We start from the raw sequence: 26,893 nt of genomic DNA, 5'->3' as shown, positions 1-26,893 counted from the left end.
TTTAAAAACTCTTGGCTGAAAGTTCTGTGACAGCCACTGCATTGGGGTGGGGAGGGGTGTGTTTGTGGGAGTTAGTTTAGCTGTTAATTATTTTTATCACTAGTCACTGTGCAGAAAGACCAAAGCTGTATCTTGTAGGTCTGTACAAGACCTGCTGAGATTGGGTGACAAAGGCATGCTGTTATGAAAACAGCAATTTTACATTTAGCTGAGGCATCCTGCCCATCTTTTGTTTAAAGTTTTGCAAAGAGAACTGCTGTTCCTAAATTCTCGATATTGGCCAACACAGTGCTGTATTTCTTCTTGTCCAAGCAAAAAGATTGTCCTTTTCTATATGTGATACATGTCAAAACGGGCTGCCCTCACCTTCTGTAACGTTCAGGCTGGACAGCTGCAGCACACTGAAGCGGTTACCCGGAGAAGCTGACAGTGCAGCTACCTACCTCTGAGCAAGATGGAGCAGCAGGACCACACGAGACTTCACAGTACAGGATGCTAGCCAGTTTTTGAGTGATGCTCAAAATGCTGATTATTTCTTGCAGTTTCAAAATGATTACTGCTTCTCTCAGTCCTTTCACACTTTTGCATTCATACCAGACCCTTATAGGGCTTGCAGGACCTCGAAGGCTGATGCTGTTACCTTTCCTCAGAGGTTAGCTCTTTTCAAAATACACGATTACTCAGCTCTGGCTAACCTTTACACAGGCTTTTGGAGGATACCTTCTAACAAATATCTTTGCTTTTTAAAACAGCAGAGCTACACTAGTGTAGTGAATTTGTTCCCTCTAATTTTGACATCTGTGGGGTTTTTCTTGAAAAGGGCATCAAATCAGTAGTAACTGATCCACTTTAAAAGGTAGATCGCTAATTGCTATACTCTAGTTCTTAGGTTTTATTACTTATATTGTAGAATTTTACCAAAATTACTGCTCCAATTACTCAATGGTAATGGACTACAACTTTTTTTTGTTGCTGCCACAAGAATTTGTGCAATGCATACATTTGAAAGCTACAGTTTATCTTTTGCTCAAATTCTCTATGTTGGCAATGGAGAGAGGAAAGTCAAAGTATCTTGAGAATACCTACGTGCCTCAGCAGTTTCCACCTGTCGGTTTTGTAAACCTTCACTAACCTGAAAGGCTGGATGTTCTGAATTGTTAGGTTAGCGATGCTGCACGCTATGTAAACGCTCGCACTGTAAGAAGTGCTGTGCAAGCTGAACAAGATGATGTTCCTATCAACCTGTCCTCCCCACACGCTTGCTTAAGGGATTTTTTAGCATGAAAAAACCCACAGAAAGTGTAGAGGGGCACAGGGAAACTCTACAACAGTATTAGACACCAGAAGCAATAGTTTTAGTCTATAGTTTTAGCCTTATGCTAACTTTCTTAATTCTGTGGATAAACTTGGTTAGTAGTACGTAACAATCAACTTGCATGATTGCAAGACGTTTTTCACACCTCTTTAACAGTGTTCTGAACTAATAGTTGTGATATTTAATTTTTAATTGCAAGGATATTCTGAAAAAAATTGTGCCTGACGGACTCCTCGCTGCAAAACAGATTTCACATATAACTGCACACAGCTTATCTGCAGCACGTTTTAAAACTTTCAGCATTAACTAGAGCGAGAAATTGAAGACCTTACAGGACTGTAATTCAGAAAACTTTAAGCATAGTGACAGGAATAGCACACTTTTTATTCAGGTGTTTAAAAACTGTAATAGCTAGATAATGTCACCAGCAAAATAACCCACCACAAATGAGAATTTAAACAGAGACTATTCTGTGAGGTGGGTGGGGGTGGGGGATCAGTTTCTAAAGTTACTATTCCAAAGTAAGGGAGATAATGTGGGAGGGAACGAGGGAAGAACCGGAAGAGTTGCATGCTATGTAGGAATATTTTTGAGATATCATAGGAAGAGCAAGATTTCCTTCTAATAATTTCCATGTTTGTGGTGCAAAACACAGCCTTCCAGTGTAAGTGAGACTTTGATATGAGTGTGTCCTCCAAGTCCTTCACACAAAAGTAAACAGTGCTATATTGTGGAAAGCATCCTTGGATTAGGCCTCAGTGACCACGTTACGGTACTGGAACTTCAATGCTGAGACCGATGAAAGTGAAGTATATTTTGACTAACAAGCATCCAAAAAGCTGATACTGTAACACAGTAGATGATGCTGCAGTTATGTCCTCTTCTACTTAGGGAATTTTGTTCTTTTCTGCATGTTGTAATATTTGACTTGGCTTTGAATGGGAATTTCCTTAGGGGAAGAGTTCTGTACCCATTGACATCTAGTAGGAGAGATCATAGTTATGTCTGTGGTGGACATGCTATATAGTAAAGCTATTTCTTAAGCCCTGCAAGGAATGCATTTTTTTTCTACCTGAGGACTCATCTGTGGGTCTCGCTCTGGAGATGAGTTGACTCAGCTCCAACTGTACCTCTCAGTCTTTAGCACGTGCCTCTCTTCAGTCAATAAGAATCCTTTTGCTGCCCTCCTCGTAAGTGGCACGCAGGACAAAATGGGGAAAACAGCGGTTCTTTGCACCTTTTTTACTGTTCCTAACATCAAGCGAGGGGAGGGAGGTACACTGAGGTGTTCAAAAGTGCTGGAACAGAAGCACGAGGTGCCTCCTCCTAGCGCTAATCTATCTCCTGTGGTGAAACTATCCCTGTTCTCTTAGGCGGGGATACACTAACGTTCTGGAGATGTCTTTATGCTTTTATTCTAAAATTGGTTTGAGAGTTTTTATCATAGGTACACCGTTTGGAGCTATCTCTGAAAGAAGTGGAAGCATCACGGTATAAAATACAGTGGCCAGTATGTGCAGTAGGCGTTGACGGCATCTTCTCTTCCACTTGTTCACGAACAGCATGCGCAAAGTGATCTCAAACCTCCCGCTCTGAGAAAATACCTGTTCTTTTATGTGTCTCTTCAGTTTGCTGACCAGCTGTTACATCTGTTGTGAAATTAAATGCCACCTATGTAGCTGGCATGCTGCTCCCTAAGAGTGCACACACTTGCCATGGTTTTAAATATGTCAGAAGACAGTGTAAGGCTTGGGGTGTGGCTTCACGTTGCAGCCAGGTCAGTTGAGTAGCAAGCTGCCACCAGAAGAAGCAATCCTGGTGCTTCCTCCCGTTTGGCTGCGTGCTACTAGCTTCCTGTGCCTTGGACCTAAGACCCATGCACCAACAGAGAGAGTAGTTTCAGCGAGATGATCTGGGAGAAAACTAATCCTGTCAGTAAAAACAAAAACTTGGTGGGGCAAAAATTTTTCTGTCCTCCTGTCAAGTTAAGACGAGAGATTCTTTTAAGATTAAGTTCCTCCACAGATAAGAGAGGCTATGTGCATGTGTAGGATTCTAAGGGCCCTTGAGACTTTCTCAAAATATGCACACCCTTTGACTCCATCCTCCAAATCTAGTGTGATGTGATGTCCTGTAAGTTTGCGAGAATAGTTGGGAGGCCCTTTTGAGACCCTGAATAAGCTCCATATTAATCTTTAGTATGCAACACCTGAACTGTAGAGAAAAAAAACGCAACAAAACTTTGCCAGGTTCCATAATCAACAAGTACTACCAGGTAGACAGTTTTAGTTGGTATAAAATGTTACTGTAGCTTACTGAATTTTTAAAATTTCATGAAGCCTATGAAGTATTTGCATGTTTTCTGTTGACTATCGAAGCGTAGAGTTATATGCCTTACTTTGGAAGCCTTTCTGAACAGTCATGGTGCCAACTTGCAGAGTAATGATGCTTCTGCATCTTTTGTCCTGGACGCTTACTGATTCTGCTGCACGTCAGCCCTGGGAGCTTCAATCTACCTTTCTACTTGTTTTCTTTCTTTCTCTTTCTGTCTGTCTGTCTTTTCTTAACGTATTCTTACTACGCTGCAGCTGTTATTTGTAACATAGGCTTGTGATGTGGATATATTTTTCATATATACCACATCTGATTAATATGAAACACTTTGGCTGTGCTATTTTTAGTTTCACTCATGCAGCTATTAAGTAATTTGAACTAATCACTAAAAAGATAGAGAGGGTTAAATTTAAGTTTAGAATTTCCTATTACTGCAAACCAAAAGAACTTGGCACTGAGGACTCAGTTTTACGGTGGTCATTTTGAAACCAGACGTGTGCTGTCTTTCCCTTTTGTAAGGAGCCATAGAAACGTGCTTCCATCCTACTGACTGAAAAGATAAAATCTGCTATACAATAAACTAGGAAAGAGAATGCAAGTAGAGTAATTTCTGCAGTCTTGTCAGTGTATAACTTTTGGGTATTTGTCTTCTCTCTGCTCAAGGCTATTAACTCGAACAAAGTACTTTGGCCTTTCGCCTCTGTAAGGTTCTGGGGTGCCTAATTTGACCAAGTTAAAACATCAGAAACAGTTCCTGGTCTCTCCCCAGTATTTTTGTTTGTAGAAACAGTATTTCCTCACTATTGATAAAACCGTCCTGACAACTAGAACAGTGTTAGCGGTAGGCTTTGGGGAGGGGGGAAACATGAGAGAAGTCACTCTGCAGCGCACTAAAGATGCCTCTAGCTCAAGTGTCCTCTGACAGTAACCAAGAACCGTATCTAGGGAGGAGCGGGGGAATAGCGTGAGAAAAATCATTTTATTCTGCTTCATGGCAAAATCTTGACTTACACTGAAATTATTTAATGTTTTATGGCAGTTGTTTCATTTTACATTTCAGATACTTTAATCTCATTCAGAAAAATTCAGGAAGATGTCCTGATTATTGGAATATAATTTTAGAGGGGAAAAAAAAAAAAAGCAGGCAAAACGTATAATGTTTGGCAGTCTTCTGGATTCTTCTATTTGTATTCCAGTAGAAGGTCACTACACACCCTTAAACTTAGCCCTACGGAAGTGCAAGTAGAGAATCGTTCCTTAGTTCATCTTAACACCAGTTTCTGTATTTTTGGTGAAGCTGCTAGCAATAAGATACAACTTAACGGAGCTCTGAGCTTTTTTTATTATGAGCATTCTTCCTTCTGAAAGCGCGTGCAAGCGTTCCAGCAGCCCTAGAACGTTACCTAGAGAGAAGGGTTGTTTAACCCGGCAGCGTATGCCCCTGAGAGAATATTCGTATGATGTCTCTTAAGCATTCCAAGTCTTCCCCTTTGAGAAACGTGCACGTTTCTATTGAATACTTGGGCTAAATTTTCCGGCTTTCTTGAATCAAACTTAGTAGGTGTGCTTTCCTCCTACTTCCCCTGTAAATCCATTTCAGAAAAGATATGACAAGGTTGGACGTTTAAGATACTTCCTAATAATTTGTGCTCTGCCTGCAGCAGACCTGGAAGCTGAAGAGGGAGAATTTGATCACTTGGTACATTTCCTAAAGTTGAATTCCTTCCCAGGAAATGTACTAAATTTTGCTTTTGGGAATTCTGCATTAGTTCTTTCACTTACAAATTTTCATTATCTGAAAAGGTATCAGATGAAAAATTTGCATGTTAACTGGTCAGTAGTTTTCTACGGACTGGGGAGAAAAAGAAGGTTGAAATTCAGCTTTTCTGATTGAAACACTTATATTTTAGGAGTTATTTCTCAGAGTCCCTTCTTGTTTAAGCTGTGATGATAAATCTTTGTTAATGTTCGCCCATTGTGACTTTGTTTTAATACCTTGTAAGTGATGTTTCTGATGAGCTAAAGTGGAATTGGACTGTTGTGTGGGTGGTTTTTTTGTTTTGTTTTTTTGCTTCGCTATACTGAATTATTCCTGTAAGTGCCAGAAGGTGGACAGATGAAGTGCAGTTTAGAGAAATGATTGTTTTTGAAGTCCTCTGCAAGGAGAACTCCATCGCGTGTGGAAAATTGGAGCCTTTACCTGCATATTTCACACATTTTCTCGTATAGTATGTGTATCTGTTATTCAATTAGTGTTAGAAGAATTGTTTGATTTATATGGCAAATTTGGATCTTGTTAATGGAATGGTTTAAGAAGGATGGGAATGAGGTGGCCAGTCTGAACAAGGATTATAATGATTAATCTGGACTTTAGCTAGGAACTGAATAGGACGTTCTAATAATAGTTCAGAGTCATGTCCTCAGGATGATATTTATGCTAGTAATCACTGACTTTGAAAACTAGATTGAGGGCTTTATTAATTTTCTTTAGGCAACTTCTGTGCTATATAACTTGGTTCTTTTTGCTTGCTCTTTAAAACAAAAAGTCTGGGGAAATGTATTTTTTTTTAACTTCAACAACACTGAGCTTGAGTCAGATATTAATTCAAGCTCAAATTCATGGACTCTAGCCAGCTCAGCTGTTGTAAGGTTCTTACAGGTTCTGTAAGTTGCTATGAGAACTTTTTTCTGTCAAATGTAAGATGAGCTACGTTATTTATTTTTTATTTATTTGAAGCTTAACCCTGATTCCCCACTCAGGAATCTTTGAAGGTGGTGCCTTTTTCAGTTTTCTCACATAGCTTGAGCATAAATTTTTCAACTTTTTGCTGAAGTGAAGCTGTTTTAAACTTTTATACGAAATACGAATTTCTTCTGAAAAGTTGTGTGAACTTCTGCACAATTTTTAAAACTGCTTCCTAAAAAGCTAATGAAAGTAAATGGCTTAAATTTGTGTTCTCTGGAGACGTATTTCGTAGGCTTTTTTTTGTAGATTGGTACCTAGCCATCATTAATACGATATCACTTACATTTTAAAAGTGGCAACAGCTCTTTTACAATTATCCATTCTTAACACTGACATTAAAATAACTAAAACATCAGTGTTAAGCCTTTAATACTGTATTTTCTTCTTTGTTTTAACAGCTCAAAAGGAAGAGAAGAAGAACGAAGATAAAGCAGCAGAACCTACACCGGCATCTAAGAAAGCTGTAGCTTCAGCGTCTGCACATGAGAAACAGACATCTGCCCTCACCAAAAATCTTACTCCAAAGAAGTCCCCATCCTTTTCTAGCCCATCACTAACTAAACACCCAGTTAAACCTTCTGCTGGAAACTTCAAAGGCGTAATTCCGAAGAAAGCTTGGCCTTCATCAGGCAGTGTTTCTTCAAAACATTCATCTCTCTCTCATGCTTCATCAATTTCCAAAAAAACAGCTGCGTCTTCCAGTTTGGGTGGAGGGCTCAGAAAGCCTTCGCTCTCTTCCGTTTCTTCTACTGCAGCCGGAAGTAGTCAAGTAAAAGCATCAGCTAGCCCTAGCCAGTCCCAACCCAACTCTCAGATTCGACAAAATATTCGACGGTCCCTCAAAGAAATTTTATGGAAGAGGTGGGAATTCAAAACGCTTATTTTATTTTGGAAGCTACAACTAGAAATAAATGTTTAGACTAAACATTTTTGTTTATTTCTTGAGGAGGGATATTAAGGTATTGAACTTATGCTACAAATGTAATATTTGGTATTTCAGGTCTATGAAAAAAAATTCTGATGCAAAATAATTGTCCATGTGAAAAATTTTAAAAAAGAAGCCTCCCTCTCCCCGTCATATTGAGGCAATTGTAGTTTGAAGAGTTACATCACAGCACAGAAGCATTTCTATTGCAGGTGCTCCCAAATTACAGTCTAGTGATGGCAATGTTGGGAGATATAGAGGTTATAGGGAACGCAGTATAGGGTATATCGTGGTAGGAGGTCAGAGGCTCACTGAGGTAGAAATCCCCCCCCTCCCTCTTATGCAATAGAAAAAGAATTCTCATCCGTGGACAACCGTACCACTAAAAGTTGAAACATAAAGTGTCCTCCAAAGATTGCTATAGCTATTGGCAGCCCTCAAGACTTACTATAGATGAGTGTACTCTTGGTATTGTCGCAAACGGACATGCTATTCACAGTGCGGAATCTAGGATTGAAGCGTAACTGCTTAGGCACTGGATGAAGTTTGTGACAGAGAAACTCCTATTTCCAGTGCCATGAGCAGGAGTAGTTGTAAAGGCTGACATCAGTTCACAAAGGCTATCTTCTGTGGCCTTCTGTGGGCAGTAGAGAGAAAGAACTTGCTGTAGTTCGCAGTTCAAGGTCCTAAGACAGAATTTGGCTTTGAGATGTCTTTTAAAGGAGTCTGTGGGTCTTCACTCAGTAGAAGGAGCCTAAGTTAGCGCCTTTCTCTGAAAAGTACATGTACCCTTTGTCTGGCCTCTACTGCTGTCTGAGTGATTTGTATGGACCAGCTCTGAAATCCTTAGCCTGGCCTTCTAGCTGCAGTCTAGGCATCACTATAGGTAAAACACTGCAGGATTTCAAAGGTTTGCTAACTTTTAATAATAAATAAATAAATAAATAAATGGAGATAGTAGTAGAGAAAAAAATGTATTGTTTTAAAGTTTACTACTTAGTGCTGGGGAAACTAGTGACAGTGTGGCTCTTTTCTCGGAAGTCCTGAATGTCCCAATATTAAATGCTTAGTGAATGTAAATAAGTAGTCCCATTTAATTCTGTTTTATGGATGTTTTATTTACAATTTATACAGTTGAAATTAGGGGATACTGCTTTACCTAGTAGCAAAATAATGTGTGTGGGGGGGTTTTTTGTTTGTTTTTAAACAGAGTCAATGATAGTGATGATCTGGTCATGACAGAGAGCGAAGTAGGGAAAGTAGCACTCAATATTGAAAAGGAGATGTTTAATTTATTTCAAGTTACGGACAACCGATACAAGAGTAAATACCGTAGCATCATGTTCAATCTCAAGGACCCAAAAAATCAGGTTTGGAATTTACTTTAAAACTTAAACATACGCTTAAATGTGCTTTTCATTTTTAATGATGTCTCTCAAACCAACCTCTGCATTTAGAGTTTTAAGATGAAGATTTATGAATTTTACTATAAAATATTGTTCTAAAGCTATTCATATCTTGAAAAAAAATTGTCCAGTGGGAATTCAAAATCTACTGTAGTTGGATCATTTATATGTATTAAGTTTGGACATTTTTTCTGAAATATTTATTTGCAGAATGGTATTTTTAAAACAAATGGAGAGAGAAACAAACTTGTTTCTCCTCCTGTGGCGTTCTGTAGTAGGTATTGGATGTTACCCGTGTATGTAATCGTGTTTATCCTTTAAAAGAAAAAGAAGGAAGCTTGAGCAGATGGAAACATTGACTAGAGAAGACTTGAAACTATGTTCCTTCTTTCATTCTTGGAATAGATATGAAACAGGAGTGGTTGTGTAGTTTCTGGAATTCCTATCCAGTTATATGGCAGAGTTATTTATAGTAATGAGGATAAATTCATACTGCATGTTTATATGATCCTTGTTTCCTGGTTGCTGCACCTTTTCATCTTTGCTTATAATTAGCTGGTGTTTTTAATAGGGAATTAAGAAATTAGAAGAGGTTTGACTATTCTGCAATGCAAATCGTCTGATTAGTTATCTAAGGAGATTCTCTTCGGCATGACAACGGTGTCTGTTTTATTTTCAGGGACTTTTTCATCGTGTTCTTCGTGAGGAGATTTCACTGTCAAAGCTAGTGAGAATGAAACCGGAAGAACTTCTGTCTAAGGAACTATCTGTATGGAAAGAGAAACCATCCAAAGCAGTAAGTAATACAGTTTTCCAGTGTGTCCTTAGGTATGAATTAAGGATGAGTTTAACAACCCTTATCACTGCCCGTATTATGTTTATTCACCATTTTCTTTCTAATCAAACGCTAATAGTTTTCAGTGAGCAGACTCTTTCTCCACTATCCATTATCTCCGTATTTGCTGGTGGCAAAGTATAAAATGAATATGTGGAGTTTTTAACCACGCTGTTATATTTTCTTCCTCTCAGATGATAGAGCCAAGAAGTAAGTCTCATGAAATCAAGAAATCAGTTGTAAAACAGGAAAATATGCCAGATGTGAATATGGAAGATTCTCCACCAGTGTCTGATTCTGATGTAAGTATTAGGAATTGCTCAAGCATGAAGACATCGAGGGAGATTAGTTACAGCTAGAACCTCATATTTTTATCAGAAATGCAAATTGTTTCAACAAACTATAAGGTGACAGTCGGTGTGCTGTGAGCATTTTCCTTCTAGTTTGAAGGAGCACAACAGACTAACAATGGGCATATCGCGTATACTTCTGAAAAATCAGGGGCTGTGTATTTTATCAGCCCTTGTTCTCAGTTTACAGAGAAATTTCTTATGTGAATATTAGCCGACCTTTTTTTTTACTTTTTTTCTCCCCTTTCTCTGAAACAGTAATATCACAGTTTAGTGTGCTGGGGAAACATTTAATACGATAGTTTCTACTTCAGGACATAGTGGAATGAAAAGAGGACAAATGGTAATTAAGCTCTCTGTCTCACATGCTGTGCTCTTACCAATGACAAAGGAGAAGTAATGTTTCAAAATTTCACATTGTTTTTTTAAAAATGCTTCTCAGAGGAGAAAGAGTTTTGCAAGGCTTTTACTCTAAAGAACCAAAGTTAATTAACAGTTTCCAAAATATTTTATTATGGTTGAAATTGTTGATCAACCAGAATGTTTTTTTGTGTGCTTGTTCACTTCTAGGAGCAGCAAGAGTCAGGCCGAGCTGCACCGGATTTAAACAATGCTCCTTCTCTAGATGTTTTTAGCAGTATGTTGAAGGATACAACAAGTCAACATCGAGCCCATCTTTTTGACCTGAACTGCAAAATCTGTACAGGTAACTACAGTGCTGACTGTGCAAAGTGAAACAATTGTTACGTTAAGGGCCTTGACTGTCTCTTTGTTTGTTTGTCTCTTCAACCTCTTTCGTCACTAAATCAAATAATAATCAAAAACATTTAAAATGAATTTATAGGTCAGATTTCAGCATCTGAAGATGAACCACCGCCAAAGAAGTCAAAACTAGTGGCTCCTGTTAAAAAGGTGGAGTCAAAATCAAAACCAGAAGTTCAGCCAAAGCATGAAAGTTCCACAGCAACAGCAGAGCCAGCCAAGGAGGCAGTCTCTGAAAACACAGTGGAAACTGAAGTTGGACCTGCAGCAGAAACCATTTCTCAGTCAAGCTTAGAAAAAACTTATGTTCCTGCAACACAGGGCCATAACAATACAGATTCTTCTTTATCTGAAGAGGCCTCAGCTTTTCCTGCCACTTGCGCCGGAGGAGTTATCACAACTGTAACAGTTTCTGGCAGAGACCCTAGGACAGCAATGAGTGGCTCTTCCAGTATTACGACTTCAGCACTGCGTCCTGCATCTGACAAAGTTTCCATGGGGGAAGCAAAACAGGAGACGTCAAAACCAGTTATGACTGTCCCCAAATCAATATTAACAAAACCAACCTCCTCACCAGATCCAAGATACTTAGCGGTTCCTCAATCACCCAATATCAAGTGCGTATATTTGGTAGTAAGCCAAACTATTGAATTGTGCTTATCTTCAAAGTTTTTGTGGTGTTCTCTGTGTGTGTGTGTGTGCGTGCGTGCACGCGCCTGCCTGTCAGTCTGTCCCAAAAACAAAAAACGCGATCAACTTCATAGTTCAGGTAACCTCACAAAGATTTTTTTCATTTCTCATCCTCTTGTTTACCTTCTCTAGTGGTTAAAACTTTCCATCAGAATATATTAACAGCAAAGATTCTACAATGTATGTTAGTAGATGCATAAATGTAAAAATATTTGACCTTAAAGTCTGTTTATATAGAGAGAGTACCTGAGAGATCATGTAAAGGTATTCCACGTTTTCATCCTACATTAAAATACTGTTGTATCTGACTTTATAAATCAAATGTAACCATTTGATCAGCTTGAAAGGAAGTGGATTTCTTACATGCTCTGTATATACAGTAGGAAGAATAAATATTGCAGAGTATATACTTAAAGAACGGCAGATAAAAGATTTTTGTTCATGTCACATCCTTTAACGTGAGAATCTTTTTATTTGCATGTTTTTGACTCATTTAGTGGGAAGTTTTTAATTCAGATTATTTTATTATAGAGTCAGGATCACAATCATTATAGTGCTATAGAGTCAGGATCACAATTGTTATAGTGTTAGCCTAATTTTGTTTAAAAAAAAAAAAAATCCTGTCTCTTAGCATCATCTTTGCTTGTCTGCACCTATAATTTTGTTTTCAGCCGCTCCTTACATTTTTCACTAATATGCAGTTAATGGAAAATACTGACAAGGCATTTAGTAAAAATTATCTTATTTATATATTTAAAATACAGTAATTGAGGAGTAGAAGGAGGGAAGAAGAAAAAAGAAGGGAGCATTCTGACTGTATTTTATAACCTTTTCATTTTGGATTTGTTTTGCAGTGCTGCAGAGTCACGCTCACCTCAAGAGGGAGATACTTCTCTCTTTCTTTCTCGTCTCAACACCATTTGGAAAGGATTTATCAACATGCAAAGCGTGGCCAAATTTGTCACTAAAGCATATCCTGTCTCCGGGTGTTTTGAGTATCTTAGTGAGGTTAGAACTGACGTGTTTATGTGTTTAGAGTAAATCTATACTGCAATTCCTGTTGCTACAAAGATTGTGGTCACTGTATATGTTGCTGTATTGGAATTTCGACAGTGCTAAATGGCATCCCTTTAGTAATAAGAAAAGTAGCTTAAAAAAAAAAAAAAGCCTTTTAAAAATTCCTCACAAATTTGTGAAGAATTGTTTTGTCTTTTAAAATGCTTTTACATATGTTAGTATCTGACACGGAACAATAGCTATATTTCAGCTTCATTCTTTGGAGAGAGATCTTAAAGCCAATATTTAAAAATAGATGTCTTAGAACCAGTAATTAAAAATAGTTGTGATCTTACACTAGATGGATCACTGATGTGATCTATTGTAAAAGTTTGTAAGGCCATTCATTTAAAAACAAATATTATCGTCCTTTTATTAAGTTCAAAATAAAAACAGTTCAGTAACTATTTTATGGGGAGTGCACTCAAATAATCTGATAGTACAAAGGCATGTGCTAAAACAGATAAGAGATTTTCTTTCTCTTTTCTCCTAAAAAGTACATTTTTATGGGGCTGCAAAGTCAAGAAGTTTCAAACACATGTTTTAGGACTTTAAATAGTAAGGTGGGCAGTTCTTTGTTGTATTCGTTTTGCTAAAATGGAATTCACTCTCCTGATGATGGGAAGCTAACTAGAATTCGTGTGGCTTGTAGTCATTGTGCATAACTTTCTGATAAACTGCAAGTGTGGAGAAAAATCTATATTGCAAATAATGGCTTCCCTATCAAACCAAAGCTTAGTTAAGAAACGTATTTAGCTGATGGGTGTACAAAAGTACACAACGTTTCGCTGCTGTCTTTGTTTGGGACTGCCTTCTCTGTTTTATTTATGCTGTTACCCTTCCAGTAACTTACCATAATTAGTCACCTTGAAATTTGGAAATACGCAGCCTGAATTAGAATAGTATGTATGACAGCTTACTAAAATATAATGCTGCATCCTCTACTAGGTCACTGGGATGGGGCAATCTGCACTGCTTTTACGCAGTAGTCTCTTATGGCTTTTCTCATACTACCATGTAATACTTCTTGTTTAGGATTTACCAGATACAATTCACATTGGTGGGAGGATCTCACCGAAGACAGTCTGGGATTATGTTGGCAAACTCAAATCTTCACTTTCTAAGGTATTCACTTAAAATCCTTTGCAAAACCTAGCAGAAAAATACAGCAATAGAAAATGACAACTTTTTGTACTATAAATGAATAAACAACAAATATTGTCAGAGACAACTCTCTGTCAGAGACCCTCTGACACCGCTTACTCCTTCTAAAATTTGTGATTTATTGAAGAAACGTGTTTGTCCATTGAGCTGCTGATCATCTTGATCTCTTCCCTGTAGATTGGCTTAATGTTATTATTTGTTTGGTTTCCGTAATTGGACATAATCTATTTATTCAATACTGAAAATTTAAATTCAGATTTTAAAATAGGAAATTACCATTAAGTATATGAATAGATTTTAATATTTCATACACTTCAAACTTGGAAAAAAGGAAGCACGGTGTGCAGATATAATCATGAAGCTAAGGATTTTCCATTTCTTTCATATTCACATAGTCAAAACCTCAAGATGTATAGTTTGATATAAGATACGCATGTGTATTTCTGAAACCGACAAACCTAATTCTGTTGCAGAATTACAGATTGAACAGTATTCCCTTAAAGCTATAATATTGCTTTGAAAACATAGTTGGAGTGGTAAACGTACAATTTGTAGAGCGACTTTTCCTCCCCCACCTTGAACTTGCCCGCTACCATTTTATTTGCTGGGGTGTTACAGGTTGAATTTTTCCACTTTGCTTTTGTATTCCAGGAATTATGTTTGATTCGTTTCCATCCTGCAACAGAAGAAGAAGAAGTTGCCTATATCTCTCTCTACTCCTATTTTAGCAGTCGTGGTCGTTTTGGTGTTGTAGCTAATAACAACAGACATGTCAAGGACCTCTACCTGATCCCACTGAGTGCTAAGGACCCAATTCCTTCCAAACTCTTGCCTTTTGAGGGACCAGGTAAGCACAAAACAGGGGAGGTTAAGTGGTAGGTAAAATCACAGAAAAGAATCTGTCAGAGATAAATTTTTATTGGATGTTTAACGTAGGTATTTTTGAAAAAATGATTTTATATGAAAAACATTTTAAGAGTATGTAAATAGAGAATAATCACAAAAGTTAACTCTGTGTCAAAATAAAATTGTCCGAAACCCTACAAGCTATGCACTGTAGTGTGAAGCAGGAAGCTCTTTCTTTAGCCAGCAAAGGAGTCAAGATATCTATGAAGACAAAGGTAAAAGTTGTACTGATTTCTCTGCGTTATCGTTATGTCAAGTGTGATGCCATGTGTGCAAATATGCATGCACAAGGTGTTTGAAATGTTATGTTCTATTGGAGCAAGCTAGCCAGATCACTGACTTCAGAAAATTGGTTTGCTTAAAATAAATAAATGAAAAAAATCCATATTCCGTTGGGTCAGTAGGTGGCAGAAAGTAGTTGATATAGGTGGATTTTATTAAAATCTTACATTCTTAATAAAATTACCAGTAGTAGTAGTGATTGACTTGAGTTTGCTTCGTGGGTGTGCTTGAACATGGTGACAGAAGAATCAAGAGTGAATTCACCCATCAAACCCACCTTCTGCTACAGAATTTGAGGTCATCTCCATCTGAGGATGGAGGAGGTACATATACTTAGTTTCCAGATAAGTATCTGTTTTTGTTTTTATATATACAAACTAAAAGGTTGAGAAGCTGAAGAACTACAGGTTACAGTGAAGGCAATGCTTCATTGTCATAATGGGTACAAAAGAGCAGGTATGCAATGAGCTGACCGTCCTGAGAAGCTGACTGACCTCTACACCCCAAGCACAAGTTCAGAATGAAATTCCATAACGCATTTCCAGAGCTTATATTCAGAAGTAACAGAGCACTCTGGGCCAGGTTTTGGGTTATTAGTACTATATGACTTTAAAAAAACAATAAGAAACTATGGATCATTAGTAAAATGCCGTTCTTTCCTGCATGAGCCTGCAAAGAATACTTGCTCTGCATCCTCAGACTCAAGAAAAAAGAGAAAAATCTTGTGTCTCTTACCTGTCCTTGAACAATGCATAAGCTAGATCATTGGTTTTTGGCTATAGCTAAAAAGGTGGGATTATTGCTTTAAGGATACTCATGTGGGCTCTTATAACTACGGAATCTGAGCACCTCATACTCCTTAATACATATTCTTCAAAGGTAGGCGAAAGCTGTTATTCCCATTTTGCAGACAAAAAATTAAAACACTAAGCGCAGGATGCTTTTGGCATAGGGACGTAGGCAGTGTTCTTAGCTGCCTGGACTAGATTTTCCAGCCAGAACAAAGAAATGCGTTCCCTTCTCAAAAGTGACACGCAAGAATAGGATTGGCCGTTGAATCAGCTGTAAACATCTGCAGTCCTTTGCTATGTTGCTAAATAACATGCTGTAGGGAGGCATTTACATAATCTTTGCCTACTCACATTCCTGTTGAAAACATCAGCCATGTTTAGCATTGTTAAGTTTCCTTCTGTGTTTCCTTTTCTTTTTCCATGATAAGTTTCAATTTAAATGAAAATTTTATCTTAAAATAGAATGTTGGCAAATATGGACAAACTCTAATAAGCATTAGTATAGAAACTTGTAATGCCACCTTGGTCTTTCTGAGTTTAACTTGTAAAAGTTTTTCAAGACTAGAGGGAGTTACTCAGAAGAGACATAGGTGTCATTTGCAGGCCTTGTTCATGGAGGCAAATTTTATAGGTCGTTTTTTCAAAGTGAAATGCGCGTCTGTAGGCAAAATGGATTAAAGGATAGCAATAGGTAGGAGGTTCCAAAGGCAGAGAAGCCATATGTTTTAAAAGATTAATAGAAGACCCACTTAGACTTCTGCCATCAATTCACACTCGGAAGCTTTCGTAGGAATATATACCTCGTAGTTGCGCTAAATTGCGTTGATATTTTAAAACCAGAATGCTGTATAAGGGGGAAAAAAAAAATCAGGTAAGCTGCTTTTCTTTTTGTGTGTATGCATTAAAACCACAGCATAAAAGACATGTAATCCATACTTTTAAATGCTATCTGATGGAATTTACTGCTCTTTCTCAAATAATCAATAAAAAATATTTTATGGAAAGTGGTCATTGTCTCCTTAAATTTAATTGTGTACCTTCAAATAGCGTTTAGCAAGACTGCAAAAAGCATTATACTAGATAGTGAAAGATGTTTTGATAAAAATGACGAGAAGGGGGTGAGAGGGAGGGACAATAAACCCTGTCATTCCGTAAACCCTACTTAGAAGGTGTTCCAGCTGTATAAAGCAGTTCCATCAGGCACATATGATTTACGAATTTCTCCTGTTTTCTGATGGACTGGATTTGGAACGCAACTGAGGACTTCTGAACTGCTATAGGACCTAGAAGCTCTACAAAAAAAAACTTTCACGTTGGTGTTTTTAAAATAACGGAAAATGGAAGAATTCCACGTTTATACTTAAATCATCTGAGATAATTATTACTATACCAGTGGGCTAATGCAGTGTTTTTTGTGATAGCTTACTGTATGTGAATTTACTTGTCTGAGTACTTCATGTACACACAGAATGCGTTATCTAGCACTTTCATTTGAAGATCTGAAAGCAGTTTTTAAAAGATAGTGTAATCAGCCTTCCCATTACCAGTGGGAAGAACGCAAATAGGAGTGATTTGTTGAGGGATTTGGTGGTAAAGTTGGAAATGGAAAAATACATGGTTTGATTTTAATAAAACAGCCATGTATCAGCAAAAGACATTCTGCAAGCATAGATAGATCTCTTTTGGGAGTTTACAATAGTGGCTATGTTTTTCTTAAAGTATGAAGGCATGGAATCTCTTCATGCTATTTAAAATGCTCTTAAAAATTGCAGCAAGTGGAACAAAACAAGTGTAACTGTACTCTGTATTGAATTAGGCTTCTTCATCTCAGCAGATGTTAGTACGAAAAGTGGCAATAGTAGAAGAACATGGCATAAGAACCTTTTTTTTTTCCCTCTGCCAAACAACTCCATTCAGGAAATGTACCTTAATGTACAGCAGCGTTACAGTGCTGGACGTGATGTACATCCCGAAATTAAAATACCCTTGACTGATGCTTGGATGATAGTTTTCAGTTTCTGATTGGGACAAGTATTTAAACAGTGTTGATAATGATTAAAGAATAGCTTGTCTTGGTCTCTTTAAGTTGAAAAATATATACCATAGTCAGGTGTGCTGGGTTCGTTCTGCAGGTTTTGCCATCAGTGTACAGACATTAGGCGTCTATCTTTAACGGTACAGGGAATTCGCTACCAGTTGTTGATGGTAAGGAATGAAGATGTGGCTATTACATGTGCAAATACAGTAAAATTGATTTAATAAAAAATGTATTTAAGGGTAAGGAAAACAAATATTCTGCAAATACTAGTATTTAGTTTATCCATTTTTTCATGGCTTTAGTTTTATAGGATGTAACTCAATAAAACTAGCATTTGGCCTTCAAATACACAACAGGATAATTGTTCTATAAATAATTTAGCACTGACTACTAAGTCTGCTGACACAGCTTGCAGCACTTTTAAAACGCTTCCTTGTGGAAGCCAGTCATCGAGCAGTAGTTGGAGACTGCAGCCAGCCTTTCCGTTCTTACTACCTAAAGTTAGGCAATTAACCTGTTTATGGATATTGAAATAGAATAGGACTGATCTTTGAAATGCTCGTCTAAGCTGCATGTTTCCACTCACAGCTATCAGTGCCCTGCACTTAGTGTTTCGTCACTTTGGATTGAGAGGTTGGGTATGAATTTAGTAAAGATACCTCTTTGGCTGCAGGTTATTAAAAACTATTACAGATGATCATGAACTTTTTGAAGAGATGTTTTTGAAGAAAAATCACACAAGTAAACTTAGAAGCAAGGTTAGGTATCATTTCTAATGTTGGTATAGATTTACAGTATCAAAATAGGCAATTTTAATGGATTTAGTTCCATGATGACCAAATTCTAGACAGATTAAATTATAATCAATGTTACTAACTCACTACTGTAGTTTCTTGTCTTGGAAGTGCGCTAAAATTTTACCTTGTTTTAATTAGTGACTTGGTTTGTATTTCTGACAGGGGTGTAAACCTAATTTTTCAGTAACTGCTGTTTATTAGATATCCTGCCTGATTTTTGGAAACTATTCCTTTCATTTTTTCAGTATTTGAGATTCATGTGACTAGTCACATAAATCACAAGTCATTATCTCTGCTTACAAGTAGATAACCGAAAGGTTAAAGACAGAACAGCAAATGCCTACTAGCAGTTTTTGGATGAACGCAAATTTGTGACAAGCTCTGCGTTTGTCAACACTGGCCAAATGTGTGTTCATTATTCACATACTGATAAAAGAACAAAAATGAATTCACACGCACAGTGAACCAGATCTAACTATTACAGTCTCAGTAGACTCAATTTGTGAGTAAATTATTTTCCTAATTAACTTGCCTTACTTTTGAACTGTGCATTAATGGTATATGCTAGTATCATTTCATTTGAGGTAGTAAAGTATAGTTAGCAGAACTGCTAGAATTGCTTTTAGGCAGTGGGTGCAAGTGAGTTTATATTTGTATGCGTTAAGGATTGATGCAGTCCTTTCCCTATAATTTTACATCCACTGAAAATAATGAGTACTTTAGTTCCTGTCCTGACTACTTTGATCCTACCTCAGCATCCATACTCTTCCTGTGGGTGCAAATTTGTGCATGTGGTGGGCTATTTAGAACAGCATGTCCAACACCCTCTCAACCACGGAATTAGGTAAAAATAAGAACACTGAAACTGAAATAATTCTAATTCTAGAATTCCACTTTGGAACTAGAATGCATTCTACAGAATAACTGTCTTCCAAAAACTCACTTAAATTTCATTATTCTTGTTTCTCAATATGCTTACAATGAGAACCATTTCCAACAGGAAATCTCTCAAGCAAATATTTTAGATTAGCCTCAGAATTTCCATTATAATTTTGTCTGGCCTTTTGAAAAGACCATTTCAAGTGACTAACCAGATTTTGCGGGTCTATTCATTAAGCGCTTAAAACAGATTCACTGTTCTATTACCAATTGCCGTTAGAAGTACACAGAATTTTAGAGGAGGGTTTGTTTTCCCTCAGTTGCCAAGAGCTCTCATGAGACTTTCAAGTTAATTCACTTTCTCTGAAAAATTACTCTCTCTGTCTTATTATCTATCATTTGTTATTTGGAAAATAAGGTTTATATGGGATAATATTTGAACACAAGAAATGGAAGCTCTGTTGATTTTTATGTATTTGGGCATTCTGTGAACAAAGGTTATTGCTTAATAAAATGTGTAGTAAGTATTGAAGTGAAATACTAAACTTAGAACATAAAACAGCTGTGGTTTGGGACTGTTATTTTAATAAATGGTAAATAACTCCTGCAGTTATAGGTGCTCATTGAACATGAGCTCCGATTAATTGGTTCTCCTGTTTGGGCTTTCCCTTGGCATTAACTGAGGCAAGCATTCTGTAAGTTATAACTGAACTTAGCTTAAGCTGTAAGAATGACAGTATCCTCTCACTGAGAAAGCTTCATAGTTAACTTAAAAATATGCTAACTTCTTCTACTGGTTTCTCAGTGTAAAGTTAGTAACCAGAAGAAATTAGGAAAGGTGAAGTTTAATAAACTGTCAATTTTCTCATTAGATGGCAAATCCAAGAATCCCCTTACAATTTCTTTTAGTTATCAGCAAAGCAATATATCTATAAATGTGATTCACTGATGGAATATATCTGCTACTGTGGGCAGGACAGAAGAAACAGTGTAGAGTTCAGAATCATTCCCTTCCCATTTAAACACAGGGAATATTTATGTTACTTTACATGTTGTTTATGTTTCTATATTACTCTTCCTAGCTGGATGCAAATAATGAGGTCCCCCCAAATGAGAACCTTTTAAAAGTCATTAAATCCAGAAGTCAAAAAAGTAGTCTCTCTTTTTCTAAAGAAATTCTACATTTCCCACCAAATGTATGAAAAGGGATTTCTTCCCCTGCCCTTTGTTCTGGACACGATCATCTTCCACACTTAGGAGTGGGAATTGCATACGTAAGAAGAAGAAATACAATACCATGAAACAGACCTACAGCCCTTTGAAGGTTATTTTTTCTCTTATCAGAAACTTTCCCGTTGTTTTTACATATACTTCTCCAAGGAATCGAGTGTGAAACGTTCATGAAGAAGCAATTCTATTCCGTGCTTCTTATTTATAAAAAGGCCTTACAACATTATGTTTAAGACTGAATCTGACAACAGAGGGTTAACAGTCACTTTTCCCTCTGTATGCCAGTTCCATGCTGAACTAACCCGTCTCTTGAAGAGAACGCAAATACACCCAGTTCCCTTTCCCCATATGCTGAAGTCATGATTCCTCCTTAAGCTCTTATTTGCTTGTTTGGTATGTTATGTGAGTCACCAGTTTCCCTGCTTCTTAGTTTTTTAAAAATGATGTCTAGCTGGGGGGGGGGGGGGGAAGTGTGTGTTGCAAGTTCTAGTCCTGTTCCCAAACACTTTTTTGAGACTATCTTTATAGCATTTACTGTTATTTGATTAATTTAGAGATAGGCAAAGTATACGTAGACCTGTATAAAAGTCAACGTAGTCTTACAGCACAAATTATAATAGAAAAGTAGTTCTAAAGTTTAGCAAAGCAATATGCTTTATTTGCAACAGAAGAGTGGGTTTTTTTTTTTTCCAAATAATATTAGATGGATGTTTCAGCGGTGGTTTGTTGTTTTGTTTTGTTTGTTCTTAAATTTTGACTTAGGCCTATAGAAAGTTAGATTGCCTCCCCAGGTTTTCTCACTTTTCAGTATTTGTGTATATACCACATATTTGCAGACTATTTGAAAGTTAAGGTATGATTTTTCTGAGGGGAGGGAAATGAAAAGGATGTAATAATACAAAAAATATGAAAACTTTTTGATTTGGAACATTAGGGATATTTGCAAAGTCGCTATTTAATAATTGCATCTGCAATGTTTTATTAAAAATATCAAGGGAAGAGTAAAAACATTTCTTTAAAGAAGGATACCTACATATGTTTACGGACTAATGAAAATTGCCAGTAGGTTACCTAATGCAATTTAGAAAGACTGTTATCTTTATGATGTTTTTTGTAGCTGTCATTGTATAAAATAAGGAGTTTGTACTGAAAGCGTAAAAAATATTTCTTTACATGTATGATCTTTGTGTCCCCTTTCAGGTCTTGAGTCATCTCGTCCAAATTTAATCCTTGGATTAGTTATCTGTCAAAAAGGGAAACGTCCCGCTACTGGCATGGAGACAGAAAAAATGGAGGAAAAGCGAAGCAGAATTCAAACACAAGAGGAAACTGAAACATCGCTGTTCTCTAAAGGGCCACTAGGTTCTTTGCAAGAAAAGAAAACTCCAAAATACACACTTTACTCTGGAGATTCAACTGTAGGTACAACACCACCTGGATCTCCTCCACCTCCGCCCCCACTTCCTATTCCAGAAACCCCAGCAGTTACATCTTCAGTATTAAAAATACTGTCCTCGATTAAAACTGGAACCACAACTACTGGGACACCACCAGCTTCAGCCACTGCTTCTGCAAGCGTTACTGCTACAAATTCTTCGTCCTCAAAAACTGCCACGCCTCTTGAGCACATCTTACAGACACTTTTTGGAAAAAAGAAATCTTTTGAACCTCTTGCTAAAGATTCTGAAACTGTCCAGTCTTCAAATCAGGAAGCTCAAGTTGCTGCCGATGAAGGAATGTCAGCCGTGCCTCTGTTAGATCCCATTGTACAACAGTTTGGACAGATGTCAAAAGACAGAGCTATAGAAGAGGAGGAAGATGACAGACCATATGATCCTGAAGAAGAATATGATCCGGAGAAAGCTTTTGAAACGCAGACTGGTGAAAGCGAGAAACTGTATGATGTGGAAAAGCCATGTAATACAGCAGAACTAGAAGATGAGGCCTATGATCCAGAAGATGAAACTATCTTGGAAGAAGCGAAAGTTACTGTTGATGATTTACCTAATAAAATGTACACGGACACTAAAAGCAATTCTTCAGAAACATCTGCATCATATGTGGCTGATATATCTGCAAGTTCATCCTTGGTAGAACAGCAAAAAATGTTGGAAGAATTAAACAAACAAATAGAAGAACAGAAAAGACAACTAGAGGAACAAGAAGAAGCCCTCAGACAACAAAGAGCCGCTGTTGGTGTTTCAATGGCACATTTTTCAGTGTCTGATGCTTTAATGTCACCACCTCCAAAATCTTCCCTAGCAAAGACTGAGTTATTCCATCAGGACCAGCAAACTACACAAAAAGTAGATTTACCTTCATCTTTAAATCAGCAAGCACAAGGTTTAAACCAGGGCTGTGACCCAAGACAAAACAGAGATCCTCGGCAAGCTAGAAGAATGGCAACAGAGACTAATGACAATATCGAGTCTCGAATAAAGCCACAGTTGGTACAGAATGAGATATCCGCAAGAGAAATTCCTCCAGCAAGTTTCCCAAGTGCTTTGCCAACTCCACTTGGTAAGGAAGATAAAACTGTAATTTCTACTCCTCAGTCTGGTTATAGTGGTGATAATTGGATTTCAAGTGAAAAAGCTTCTACAGTGTCTCAGAAAGAGCCATCTAACAGTAAATTTGAAAACAGTGCTCAAGTTAATTTGGAAAATGTGAGTCAAACAGCTTCTGGAGAACCTTCTACATCCAAACCTTTACGTAAAGTACTGCTTCCGACACCTCCAAGTACATCTTTTCAGCCTAATTTCTCCATGTCAAATGACAGTCAGTCTTTGCAAGATATGCATAAAGTGTCATGGTCAAATGAATCAAAGGAAGTAATAGGAAGGGATTCTTTTTCAAATACAGTATTTACTTCTCAGGAAAAGGCAAGCAGTCACTTTGAACCAGAGAGGGGTCTTTCATCAGTGCAATATGAAGAACAAAGAAACCCTCAGTCTCATCAGTTTGTAGAACAAACTGAATCTGCAGCTGTTCAAAGTGAGGGAGAAAGAGGATCTCTCCCACAGCACTTTGAAGAAAACAGAGTTGGGCCTCCATTTTCTTTGTCTGGGCAGAAAGGAGGGCCTCCACCACCACTGATGCTCAATGCACCTGTAGGACCTCATGGACCTAATTTTAGAGGACCAGCACCACAGTTCTCAGAAGAACACGGGTCTCCAAATAACGATGGGCAAAGAGGACCTCCACCTGGCAGATTCGGAGGTCAAAAGGGACCCATCCCTTCCTTATTTTCTACACAACATGGACCACCATCTCTTTTTGGTGAGAACAGGGGCCCCTCTCCTTCTTATCATGGCGTTCCAAGAGGAATGTCACCATCTCAGTTTGAAGATCATAGGGAACCTCACATGGAACAAAGGGAATTCCCAGATTCCCAATATAACGAAATGGTCAGGCCTCCAGGACAGTTTGAGGGACCGGAGCCCCCTCAGTTTATGGGAAATAGAGGACCTTCACCTTTTCCTTTTGGAGGCCAAAGACGACCGCCACCAGCTCAGTTTAAAGGACAGAGAGGAGGCCCTCAATTTGGAGGGCCAAGAGGCCCGCCCCCTAGTCATTTTGGGGGACCAAGAGGGCCCCACCCAAATCAGTTTGAAGGGCAAAGAGGTCCAGCTGCAAATCATATACCAGGCCCGAGGGGACTGTTGCCGCAGCCGTTTGAGGAACGGAGAGGGAGCCCCCCTCCCAGATTTGCTAACCAGAGAGGTCCAGCGCCACTGCAGTTTGGAGGACCAAGAGGAGCCACACCTGCACTGTTTCCAGAACAAAATGAGCCTCCCCCTTCTAGATTTCACTTCCAAGGTCAGTCATCACAAGGTATGAAACCAACCCCAAGACCACTCCTGGACCTTCCAAGTCATCCACCACCACACAGAAAAGAGATGTGGGAGGAAGCTGGACCATCTACATCTCTTTCCAATATATCTGGACAAGGACCTGAGTCAGAAGCACAGTGGTCAGCGTCTGATTTCCGAGAAGGCAAAAATCTTGAGTTTAGAGGCCAGACGTTCGAAGGGAGACAGAGAGAGAGATACGAGGGAGGAAATAAAGACAAGGTTTTAGATCAGTCTGAGCCTCAGCAAGCAGATAATCGACAAGGTAGATCCTTTGAGGAAAGACGAAGGGATCGAGAACACGGCAGACCTTGGGAAAGGGACCGTGGGAGAAACTGGAATAGAGACAGGGAAAGGGATTGGGAGAGACACAGAGACAAAGAATGGGATAAAAACCGAGACAGAAACCAAAACAAAGATAGGGAAAAAGATTCAGAGCGGGCTAAAGAATGGGAAAGAAACAGAGACCGAGAGAGAGCAAGAACCAGAGAGAGAGAGTCCTACAGAAGACGTGACAGAGACAGATCAAGAAGCAGAGACAGAGATCGTGACAGAGAGAAAGACAGGGACCGGGATCGAAGCAGGGAAAAAGAAAGAGATCGAGAGAGAGATCGAGACCGTGAAAGAGAAAGAGGTAAAGATCGCAAGGATCGGAGTAAAAGTAGGGAAACTGGTAAAGAGATGAAGCCAGAAACGCAGAAGGAAAGTCAAAAAACAACAGAAACAGAAGCTTCATCTTCCACTAATCAGTCATAGAAATACTTCAGAGCTATTTTCCATAAATAATTTACAATATTACATAACAAGAATTGACTCAAGGTCTTTTGTATATACTGTATATTCTCGCCTTTACAAAAATGCTGTTGTAAAACTAGCCTTACAAAATGTACTGACAAATGAGCAGTTTTTGAACAACTGTGAATGAAAATGTTCAAACAGATAAAAGGCAAGAACGTACCGGACTTTCACTTGCTGCATTTTGTGCATAATGTTTTTCTTATAAAAATTCACAGCGTTGCCCGTTCTGAAATTTTGTTTTTTCTACTTGCATCTTTATCTTAAAATTTCCATTTACAGTACAGAAATGGAAAAAGTCTAAGAAGAGCATATTGCTTTTTAAGATTATAAAGTTATGTTTTCCAGTAACTTGAATTGTAATTTTATAAGAGAATCTAATCAAGACCTTAGGAGCCATACCTTTACATCTCACTTACGTGGTATTTTGGTGTCAAAGTTGTTCCTACAGCACACACTTTATAAAAAGGAGTCCAATGTTGCTGTCTTGTTTATTTTACAATGGATGGGCCGTGTGTATTTAGCAAAAGGCTGCAGAAGAACAGTGTTATTATTTGTAACTGATGGAGGATTTGAAAATGGAATGTTATAAGCTTAAAGTGCACTATCTTCCTTTTTATATACAGGTATTTTGTGTTTTGGAATCCATCTGTTAAGTGTACAACCAAGAAACAAGTCCTACTTAGTTTTTTCATGACGCTGAGGGGTTTTAAATGTTGCATTTTTACAAACTTATAATTAAAGAGCATATAAAAGTAGCACCTTTATAACCAGCAACTTTTAAAAACATCAGACATTTATTGGCAAATAGTTAGAGACCGTAAATGAATTAGCGTATCGAAGGAAAGAAAAACAAGATGGTTAAGTAGGCCATTAAATCTCTAACTTAGGTTATATGGATTTAGTTGGATCATTTTTTGTTTGTTTTGTTCTTGCAGAAAGTTGCCAGAGACTTAAGAAATTTCTCCATTTTCTTGTAGTGTCCAATCTAAAAGCATTTTGCTCCTGGGGGAAAAAAAAGTGTCACTGTTTTTGTCAGACCCTGCTTATGCTGATGGTTTATATAAAACTGTCCACTGAAAAAGGTGTAAATGCAGAAAGCGCGAAAGAGTGGTAATACTAACTGTTGTGATTCAAGAGGGGAAATTTCACTGTGAAATACAGTACACTGCTACTTTTCATGTATTCTTCAAGTACGTAACCCTGAAGTCTGAAATAAAGAAAACCCTGCTAATTTATTTGACCATGTAAATTAACAGTTGGGTAAATATTTTGATATTTTTATAAAATAGTTTTGCAAATGTAAAATTAAATTCCTATAAGCATTTGCATCTTGAAGTCTACATTACAAGTAGCATTTATGCCATGTATATCACTACAGATTTTACAGTTTATATCGGTGCATCTTTGAAGTCCTTACACATCAAGGATTTGCTGGTTGAAATGATGGTCTGTGTTCTGAACCTGTAGACAAAACTTTAAAATGCAAAGAGGTGGTATTAAATACAAACATCTACTATGGTGTAAGTTTTTTTTTTTTTTTTAATGAGATGTTTCTAATTTAAAGACATACATAAAAGATGCAAAAATCAAGTGTGTTTGTTTAGGTTTACTTGATAGAAATTTCTGTAAATTGTATTTTATATTGCAAAATATATCACTGTACATTAAAATACGGGACTTCACAGGTTTTTGTTACTGTAAGTAGAATAAACATCTACAGAGAACTATTGTCTTTTTC

At 37.7% G+C, this 26,893-nt stretch overlaps 1 protein-coding gene across 6 annotated transcripts in view; it reads left to right on the top strand.

The window, feature by feature from the left end:
* The window catches only part of DIDO1 (death inducer-obliterator 1), a 58,706-nt gene extending 31,827 nt beyond the window's left edge, over positions 1–26,879 (top strand). For all 6 annotated transcript variants that reach the window (XM_068911996.1, XM_068911998.1, XM_068911995.1 and 3 more), the window contains exons 8-17: positions 6,794–7,256; positions 8,531–8,690; positions 9,406–9,522; positions 9,756–9,863; positions 10,482–10,617; positions 10,756–11,290; positions 12,218–12,371; positions 13,455–13,544; positions 14,235–14,430; positions 21,707–26,879. In XM_068911996.1, coding sequence (XP_068768097.1) covers positions 6,794–7,256; positions 8,531–8,690; positions 9,406–9,522; positions 9,756–9,863; positions 10,482–10,617; positions 10,756–11,290; positions 12,218–12,371; positions 13,455–13,544; positions 14,235–14,430; positions 21,707–25,113 — 5,366 coding nt within the window. In that variant the 3' untranslated portion in view covers positions 25,114–26,879. The remainder of the gene's footprint in view (positions 1–6,793; positions 7,257–8,530; positions 8,691–9,405; positions 9,523–9,755; positions 9,864–10,481; positions 10,618–10,755; positions 11,291–12,217; positions 12,372–13,454; positions 13,545–14,234; positions 14,431–21,706) is intronic.
* The last annotated feature ends 14 nt before the right edge of the window (positions 26,880–26,893 follow it).

The sequence above is a fragment of the Struthio camelus genome, chromosome 18 (assembly GCF_040807025.1).
Source record: "Struthio camelus isolate bStrCam1 chromosome 18, bStrCam1.hap1, whole genome shotgun sequence".
NCBI lineage: Eukaryota > Metazoa > Chordata > Aves > Struthioniformes > Struthionidae > Struthio > Struthio camelus.
This window is presented reverse-complemented; position numbering and strand designations above follow the sequence as displayed.